At 46.1% G+C, this 9963-nt stretch overlaps 2 protein-coding genes across 2 annotated transcripts; one reads left to right on the top strand and one right to left on the bottom strand.

The window, feature by feature from the left end:
- The first annotated feature begins 623 nt into the window (after positions 1-623).
- LOC123128122 (uncharacterized) lies at positions 624-4754 on the top strand. The gene is made up of 4 exons (XM_044548052.1): positions 624-878; positions 1373-2184; positions 3484-3912; positions 4287-4754. Exons 2-4 carry the CDS (start codon positions 1422-1424, stop codon positions 4451-4453), a joined length of 1359 nt encoding a protein of 452 aa, XP_044403987.1. The 5' UTR covers positions 624-878; positions 1373-1421; the 3' UTR covers positions 4454-4754.
- Positions 4755-6171: 1417 nt separating this feature from the next.
- On the bottom strand, positions 6172-8942 carry LOC123128121 (lipid phosphate phosphatase epsilon 1, chloroplastic). The gene is made up of 4 exons (XM_044548051.1): positions 8439-8942; positions 7585-7810; positions 7093-7166; positions 6172-6868 (listed from the first exon to the last, which is right to left on the bottom strand). Exons 1-4 carry the CDS (start codon positions 8730-8732, stop codon positions 6644-6646), a joined length of 819 nt encoding a protein of 272 aa, XP_044403986.1. The 5' UTR covers positions 8733-8942; the 3' UTR covers positions 6172-6643.
- Positions 8943-9963: the final 1021 nt, after the last annotated feature.

Here is a 9963-nt window from a genome sequence, read left to right as displayed (position 1 = left end):
GGCTATACGGATGGAGGCACATCTCCACAGACCACAGAACTTGCTGAACAAGAAGCCCCGAATACATGGTCACGATCTTTTATCCCAACCGTGAGCGAAAAGATAGACAGGACGCGTCGGTGGCATGCGGGACGAGACGAAACCCCTGGAAAGCCCGAGACTTGTTGACAAAGACACAACATATTCTGTTCCCCACGAGAAGGAGAAAAGATAACGCATCCATCCACCCACCCAGATACCCACACGGCCACGCGGGGGCCAGCGGTCAGGCAGGCCAGCTGCGTGCATCACGTGGTCAACTGACCTCGCCCACGCGATTCGGTGCGGTGCAGCAGCCAACAGCAGCCCCCCTGCGGCCGCGCCCGGTCGTTACCCACCCGGACGCAACCGAGCCGAGATCCATCCACCCCCGACCGTGCATTCCTCGCGCCCCCCACCACCCAGTCACAATCCCCTCCCCTTTCTTCCCTTCCAAGAATAGAGGAGCCCCGGCGCACCCGACCCCCTACCCGCGCCGCCGCTGACGCCCGGGCCCCGCGCGCCTCCGTGTCTCCTTTCGTGTTTTCAGTGGTAGAAAAATCCCACACCCCGGGGCGAAATAAATACCGAAAATCAGCGGCGCTCTTTCTCTCCCCTCCCCTCCCCCTTCCCCTGTCCCTCTCGAGCGAGGAAGTGTATTTTAGTATATTTTCCTCTGGGGTTGCCGCCTGGCTGGTCCGTCTCGCGCCGCTTATTTTGCCCTGCCCTCATAACTTTCGAAAGGCGAGAGGCGGCGGCGGCGGAAGGAGGAGGAGGACGGCGAGGCGCTGCCGCGGGCTAGGGTTTCCTCCGACCAGGCGAGGCGCGGAGGCGCCACCCCCCTCCCCGGCGGGTCGCAGGTGACTATTTCGCGACGAATCTTCTACGCCGCCTGGGTTTGGGGATTCGTTTTCCTTCGAGCGGCTGCGGTGCTGGTTCCCGGCGTTTGGAACGGAGGCGGATTTGGGGTTCTGCTCTGCGGGTCGCGTAGGTAGATTTGGTTGGGTTCGGGGTCGAATTTCTGCAGCGGGCCTTCGATTCGGGGCGTGTTTGATTGATTGCGCGATTCGTTTTCGGCGATTTTGTTCTTCTAAATTTGGGCGAAGAGTATTGTCGATTTCTCCTTTATTCCCTTTTTCCGGATGATTTGAGCGGCTCATCTCGTCGGTATCTTATGCTGCGTATTGTTTCCGAAGGATAGGGGGTAGGGTGCCTACGTGTTTCGTTGCAGATGTTTCCGAACATTTTGGATCGGAATCTCCTAATATTGGCGCCCTATTTCTTCGCTACAATACGGATGGGAAGAGGGTTTGATCCATTCTAACCTGCTCTGGTTTTGTCTATTGTGATTCAGGACCTCGTTGGTGCGAGCCGCCCCTTCTGATTCCGGCAGCCACGTCCCCATGCCGACCATCACGCACTACGTCTTGGACCCCTTCCTGGAGACCGGCTCCCTTCCCAACCTCCAGAAGCTTGTTCCCAAGCCGCCTCCAGCTGCGCCGCTACCCCCTGAGAAGTCCTCCGAGAAGCCCATACCTGTGCCGGTGGCTCCTGCCAGGACCAGCACCTTGCCAGCGCTCTACTCCACGCCCGAGAGCACGCCGCTGCCAGACTCGCCGTCATCGTTCCCTGGAACCTGGTCGCCGTATCTCATCAACCATAAACGCCGTGGACCTGGCCTGATCAAGACATCTTCCCAGGGCGATGTCGGAAGTGAGGGTAGCCTGCCGAAGTTTCCCGAGGGGCTGCCTGCTTTGCCGAAAAAGTCTGAAGCCTTTCGAGTGCAGGAGTCTGAGTTTAGGTTCTCACAAGAGAGTGATGGTGTGGTTAACAATGGTGTGAAGGAGACCTTGGATGGGCAGAATGAAGGGGTGCAGAAAGGCAAGGCGACCCATTTCGGCCAAGATGAGCAGGATCAGCCCGAGTTCGAGTTTCGGCATGAAAGTCCAGATGCGTTGGTGAGGCCTGTCAATGTTGGAAGGCTTGTCAACAATGGAATGCCAAGAGATGGCGAAAATGATGCCTTCCTTGAACCTCAGGATTCACAGAGTGTGACTAGTAACTCTGAGGCTGAGGATGCTGGTGGGCAGGGGTGGTGGAAGCCCAGTTCTCCTTATGGGACGTCTGTTGGCACACCTGGTGCAGAATTTTACGACGCATTTGAAGGTACCACTCAGTTTATGCTAACGTATGCTTTGCTCATTTGTTTTTAGCAGAGTAGACTCTTGTTTAGATATCTTAGATTGAAGATAGCAATTAGTTTGTGTATATGCTTTGCATCTTGCTTTGAACTGATGTCTCTGGTCGGTTGTTCCTGTTTACCCGCAGCAACAATTCTTAAGCTTAAACTGGAATGTAAACGCTTATTTAGATATCGTTGGTTGAAGATAGCAATTAGTTTGCGTATATGCTTACTTGCTTAGCATCTTGCTTTAAACTGATCTCTGTGGTTGGTTGTTCCTGGTTGCCTGTAGCAACAATCTATATAAGTTATAAGATGGAAATGGTGAAACAAATTAGCCAAAAAAAAGGAACTCCATAGGATAGAATACTCTCGGTTTAGTTCTCTTTATTCCAAAAGCTCAGGGTCATGTTTTCTGTGCAACTTGCCATTGCAGTTTACTATGGTGTATCATTGAACCTACTTTTCTAGTGAGTCAGTCCTGGCCTATATGTTACTCCCTCTGGTCCTTTTTACTCTGCACATTGGTTTTGCCGAAAGTCAAACTTTGCTAAGTTTGACCAAATTTATATTAAAAATTATTAACATCTATAATATCTAATAAATATAATATGAAAATATATTACAAGATGAATCTAAAGATATTGGTGTTGTTATGTGAATGTTTATAATTTTTTATATAAACTTGGTCAAAGTTGAATGGGATTGACTTCGGACAAACCTAATATGCAGAGTAAAAAGGACCGGAGGGAGTATTTGCCTTTATGCTGATGCAAGACATGTTTCTGATAGCGTTTGCTAAGATGGGCATTCCTAGGTTTTCAGGCACTGACTTGGTTCCTAACTTAATGTTATTATGTTTATATAGGCTATATATGCAGGTTTATTGTGTGTGAACTATGATCATCTCAGTGTTTCTGTATGGCTTCCTATATTTGGTTGAGGCCTTTATGGTCAATCTGCCATCTGTGTCATCTGTTTCATATGATTTTTTGGTTGGTTGTAGTCTTATCTTTTATGATCGAACTGTGCGAAGCAATCACTGCTAGCAGTAGGGCTATGAGCTAAAGTTATTTATTATGAATATGGCTATGATCTAAAAGTAATAATAATTCCTAAGTGATATATCCAAGATTTGTTTATGCTGCATGCATATTTTGTCTAATCACTTGGTTGCATTCTGCTACTGATAGGATCATCCTTGGCCTCCTAATCTGACATGTATGCTTGTTGTTTATTTATAATGCTTCATTTGCACTAAGTCAGATTTGTTTAAAATGTAGAAATATCAAGCGATGGTGCAACTCGATCTTCTCGATGTATTGATGACGAATACCGTGAAATGCGGTTAAGCATGTTGACAGAAATTGAGGGTAGGAAACAAGCTGAGGAGGTAGCTGAGACCTGGCAAAAGGAATGGAAGAAGCTTAGTCATCACCTATCGCTGATCGCCTTGTCACTTCCATCTCCAACTGTAGCTGAGAACGATGATGATACAAGTGCGGATCCTGGAGCTGAGTTGTGCCAACAAATAACTGTTTCACAACTGGTATCTGCTGCTATTGCCCGGGGAATTGCTCGTGTAGAAGTTGAGTCAGAGATGGAAAGTGTGATTTCAGCAAAGAACTTTGAGATCGCAAGGCTATCAGATAGGGTCCAGTACTATGAAGCAGCAAACAGGGAGATGTCTCAAAGAAACCAAGAAGCTATCGGTACTCATACTGAACTCAATACATTAATCTATGCATTTAGTACATATTTTTACGATGTAGACTAGTACAGTGATCTAAACGCTATTATATTTCTTTTACGGAGGGAGTATTTGTTAGCTTGTTGGTGTCAACCGTTAATCTTACTTACTGCACATAAATCTTCTGTTCCATGCGTTAGTTGAGAAAAATGACATCCGCGGAAGCAGATTCTTTTCTTGATGAATTAACCAGACATGCAGTGTTTCTAGTTGCCTTGATCCTTGATATATGCATATCGTGCTATTGGCTGTTGTGTGAGGAACATTCATTGGAAGATTCCAAAATGAAATGTGGTGTAAGACTTGTCCTAAGTGTTTTCCTCTTACATCTTGCAGAGATGTCCAGGCAACAGCGGAACAAGCGTAAAATGAGGCAGAAGTGGTTCTGGGGTTCAGTTGGCATAGCAGTTACCCTCGGCACAGCAGCCATTGCCTGGTCCTACATGCCGGCGAGCCAGTCCCAGGCAGGGGACTCGAATAGCACCAACACCAACAGCGATTAGAGCTAGCTGAAGATGCATCTTCTCCATGCAGAGGTCCTAACAAAAGCTCTAACTATACTTCCTAGAGAGAAAAGAAGCTTGTATAAGTTTTCTCTTTTGGTGATCGGCTGTGATCACTACAATCCTCATTTCCCGCTTCCTCTGTAAAAAAAATGTGGAATGGGCCATCTCCGTCCAGGATTGGCTCGACTCCCCCTTACCGTAAGTCCCTCGTGCATAGTTGGCTGAGCAAAATAATACGAGGAATGTGGATATGAGTAGTAATCGTCCATGGTGAACTCAAATGGAGTCGATTTTGACAGTTGCAGTTTTGATCTGGGTCTTGTTTACCCGAGCAAGGTTTCATTGCCGTGCTGTTTCTGTAGGTTTGATTATATGCCTGTTATTTTAGTGGCACCAGAGGGCGAGTACCCAGCCTTACTGTGCCCTTTACCTAGCTAAAACTCACCAGCTCTGGTGCCCTTCCTCTTCCTTGTCCTGACGCAAGAGGAGTAGGGACCCGTCCACCTCATTTGATTTTCTTAGGTTTTGCTTCTCTGCGATATTGACGTGGTGGCGAAGATTACCTTATGATGTCTGATTCGGCGCTGGTGGGAGGGCTTTTGCCTGACTATTGCTCTGGCGACTTCGACAACTATGGTAATGTATGGATATATATGCCTCATGAGAAAAAATAGTTTGGGACATCTACATTAACTTTTTTCTTCCCAATGCAAGATAAACTAATGGACATCATCTTAGAATTAGAAAAAAAAAAGACTATGGTACACATGCACTCTACTTTTTCCTTGACTTTTTCAGCTTTTTATACATCGGATCACACTTTTTTTCCAAGCACCTGACATCCGATTCTACATACATGCGAGGCATTATTTTGGGTTTCTCCAACCCTCAAATTATGTTGTTTCAACGATTTATAGATCTTGTCTAAGGAGTGGGTGACTATTGCGGTCTTCAAAGCCTTTTTTTTTTAAATCGCCTATATGAATTTTGATTTTGCTAACCACATGTCCCATGCGGTTATATTTTGTTGTTTTTGATTTAGTGTAGTTTGTAATTTTTAGTGGACGGCATGCAATTAGAGGAAGAAGACTAATATGCTTTTGAATGTAATTTTATTTTTTATTGACTGTTCTATGTTCAATTGTTTATCCATTGTACTAAATGCTTTTGGGTGTCTTTATTGAAAAAGAGCAACCCCGTGGGCGATGCCATTTGGCCTGAGGTGCTCCTTACAACCTCCAAAGTTTCAGAAACGTCGATGACCCTAGATTTGGTACCCTCAGGACATGGTAGTACCTGATAGATTTGAATCATTGTAGTATCTGTTGGGTTTGCCACTCTCAGAAACATTGTAGCTCTTACTCCCTCTGTTCTAAATTAGTTGTATTGGATTTGTCTAAATACGGATGTATCTAGACTCATTTTAATATTAGATACATCCGTATCTAGACAAATCTAAGACAAGTAATTCGGAACGGAGGGAGTATATTTTACGGAGGGAGTAGTACGTATCTTATTTTATCATTGTGGGCGGATCGGTTTAATGAACCACATGAGGGCGTGCTAGCCTGGTAAACCATCACTCCCTCCGTTTTAAATTACTCGTCGTGGTTTTAGTTTAGTTCAAATTTGAACGACAAGTAATTTTGAACGGAGGGAGTACGAACCCCAGTCACTCTATTGGCTGAAAGCTTATGCAGTCTGAGGACGAACACTTGGCCAGTGGCGACGCCACAAAAAAGAATCTGTTAAAGACGAGTGAAGAGCCAGTACATATTCATCAATGTGTCAAAAGATCTCCTATTGCACACGACGATGATACTGAATGATTCACTGTGTTACATCCAGAATTGCATCAGCAACAACTGCATATATGACACTGTTACATCCAGAATTGCATCAGCATCAGCTGCATATTGCCGTGTTACATCCAGAATTGCATCAGCATCAACAGCATCCGAGAAAAATGAAGCATGAATGAACAAGCCAAGCAAGCAAGCACCAATCGTCTGATATATGTTACACGGATCAATGATATACAGTAGTAAATCAAAACTGCTGTCTGTTCTGTTTAGTGAACCATTGTGCGAGCTCCTTTCTGCGTGTAATTCCCAGAGAGTGCGGATAAAACCTTCTCTGGCCGATTGGTTTCACTGTCCATTAACCTGTTGCGTGCTATCTATATCATTACTCATCCTTGAGCCAGTGCTGAATGATGTAGACGACGAAGGAAACAGAGAACACTACTGAACCAAGGACGACTGGAATTTGGACCCACAACGAGGAAGCAAAAGCTTCCCGCACGAGCAAATGCCAGAGCGCGAACCACAGAGCGCTGAAGGCTGATCCTACAGCAGCGCCCACGAGAATCTGGTTCAGTGTGTGGAGACGCTGCGACACCCGTAGCCATGACTGCACGCACATAAGGGGGTTAAGATTAAAATGCGCTAAAGAACTTAAAGACTGTAACCCAAGAGCATGATCCTGTATTTGGGATGATTAAAGATGGAAGAGTCTACCAAGTACTAGGAATTGATTATAATGCGCTAAAAAGCTTAAAGATTGTGTAACCCAAGAGTATGGTCCTGCAATTGAGATAATTAAAGGTGAAAGAGTCTGCCAAGTAGAATTCTTACTAGATAGGAGGCCAATGCTACAGTTGTAGCCCCAAGAATCATTGCCAGATAATTTGTCCCAAGCCAGGAGAACACTGTGTTGCAAAAAGAGCCACATGAAGTTCACAAAAAAGAAAGAAAGAAAAAGAGCCACATGAGATAAGTCATCCATTCCTTTTCATTCGACAAACAGGTGGATATTGGAGTGCTAACATCCATGGAGGTATTGTTTACTCAAACCTCTAACTGATAAGCATCTTAGTTTCTTTCTATACCACAAAATATGAAAATGAGCACATTATTCATAATTGAGTTTCCATCCATTGTGTTTACTAGAATAGAAAAGCCATATAACAAAAACTGAGGAAAACGTATAGTTATGCACATACTGTGTCATGATTAAAATGAATTAGGACGGAGCTCCAGTCAGCACTTATGCTTTTGATGTTGCCAGGAGAATATACTGAAAAATAGTATGATGGTTTTATGAATCTTGATTCTTGAAGAGCTTACCTGAAAGAACTAGAAATGTTGCAGCATAGAAAATGGATTGGGCATGGGATGATGGCATCCCAGGATCAGACCGCAAAGCCGGTGCCGGCCTTTCGTGGTTGAGCAGCTTTTTAAGAATGGACGAAAGCACAGTGTTCGCAACCGCACCCATCAAAGCCCACATAATTTCAGCATCACGCTTCCAAAGAGCTGCAAGAGCAAAAGAAACAGCCACCAGCCATTTACTCTGCATGCAATGGTAAAATTTCAGTACAGGATCCGGAATTCCAAGTAAATAGCAGACTTTTTTCTCGAACATAAACAGCACACGGTTAACCTTTACATCCATTTAAATGTGATTTCAACCATATTGTTTAATCACATCTCCGTAGGAAGCTTAAGCTGGAGCATCTAAGTTCCTCTTTCAAAAACTAATCAGATACAGTAGTATAAATCAGGCATCAGATACCTAGAGTACTCTACAGCTAAACAAACTAAATGTGTATACAAAATCTGTTTATAAATAACAATAATATGAAAACAGCTGAGCTCGGCACAAATTATTGCAACTAGACACACGTACAAGCCACAATGATACTCTACTAAAGCAATGCATATTCTCTGCAGAGACCAAATCAGAATATTCGGGCGTTTCAGTTCCTTTTTGGTAAAGCTTCATCCCTTTCGGCCTGACAGAGTTCCAACTTGTAATGATCAGAGCTCATTTAAAAGGCATCAGCACTGGTTAGAAACTATACCACTCCGTAAATGAGCAAGGCTCATGCTAAGTCGCAAGATATATACTCCTATGAGATTCCGAAAAGCATCAACATATGCCAATATGAACAAGCGTGGTAGCAAAAACGAGCACTAACCATGCGATTCAGCGCCGCCTCGACGGGCGTCCACCGGGTGGCCGCCGCCTCCGCCCTCGGACCGGGCAACTTGTCGCCTCCCAGCATCGCGTCCCCCTCCCCGTCAGAAACCCCAAGCTCTCGGGGCGACTCGCTCCCGACCCAGGCCATCTCGGCCATGCACACGCCGAGCCGCCGCGGCGCCCTCGGCCGCCGGCCGCGGGGAAGCGAGAGGAGCCGGTCTTTGCACTGCGGGAGACGATTCAAGCGCACGGGCTTGACGCGCGGCCACGGGGTTGGCGGCGACAGGAGCATGGCTCTGCGGACCGAGACCGACAGGGTGGGAGCGCGGGAGAGGCGGCGCTAGCGCGGAGCATCTCGTCTATTGGAGGATTTTGACGGGAGGGGATTTCTCCGGGGGAGGTCGGGTTTGGACGGATCGTGATGCCCCTCTTGGCGTCTTGGAGTGGTGGGATTAGGAAATGGCTGTAAAAGGATTGGAGAGATGTTTTCGGGATGGATTAGAGAGATGGTTGGTGAGAGCCTGAGAGGTCAAGACAGATTTGAGTCAATGCCTGTTTATTTGGCATTGGTACTTGGTAGAGAATATGCCCTTTGGCACAATATTTTTCTGAAATGGACTTTTGTGGCCATTTGCAGAAACACGTGTTTTTTAACCGAGCATAGGAGCATCTTCAGCCATTGCCCCAGGAGGCATAAAAATCGTCCCTTGAGGCGAGCCGGCGATACAATCGGCGCTGGTGGCGGTTGGGCATCTAGCCGTCGCCCCAGACGTCGATATTGGCCCAGTTTTTGGCCCATTTTCGATGAATAAAGGGTCCATATGGGCGAGAATAGGCCCATATTCGGCGTGGTTTGTCGTGGCTCGGCGTTCAATTACCAACATAAATATTTGTTATCACATAGTTCATCAAATAGTTCAACAAAATAGTGCAACAACAAATAGTTCAATACAAATTATATAGTTCAACAAATAAAAACTCATATTTCATCACACGTCGCGTCCGGCGTCGTCCTTGAGCCTCCATAGGTGCTCCACCAGATCCTGCTGCAGCTGATGATGCACCTGTGGGTCTCGGATCTCCTGACGCATACTGAGATAGGCAGTCCAGGTTGCCGGTAGCTGATGATCAACTTCGGCTAGAGGACCCTACATGTAGTATGGTTCAGTGTCAAACACTGGCTCTTCTTGCTCGCTCTCGATGATCATGTTGTGCAAGATGACACATCAAGTCATGATCTCCCACATTTGATCTTTCGACCAGGTCTGAGCAGGGTACCGGACAACAACAAATCGAGATTGGAGCACACCAAATGCCCGCTCGACATCCTTCTGGGAAGCCTCCTGCACCTTGGCAAAGTGGGACTTCTTGCCTCCTGGCACAACGTTTGATATAGTCTTCACAAATGTAGACCATCTTGGATAGATGCCATCAGCTAGGTAGTACCCCTTGTTGTAGTGCCGCCCATTGACCTCGAAGTTCACCGGAGGAGAATGACCTTCAACAAGCTTGGCAAAGACAGG

The sequence above is a fragment of the Triticum aestivum genome, chromosome 6A (genome assembly GCF_018294505.1).
Source record: "Triticum aestivum cultivar Chinese Spring chromosome 6A, IWGSC CS RefSeq v2.1, whole genome shotgun sequence".
In the NCBI taxonomy this organism is placed as follows: Eukaryota; Viridiplantae; Streptophyta; class Magnoliopsida; order Poales; family Poaceae; genus Triticum; species Triticum aestivum.
This window is presented reverse-complemented; position numbering and strand designations above follow the sequence as displayed.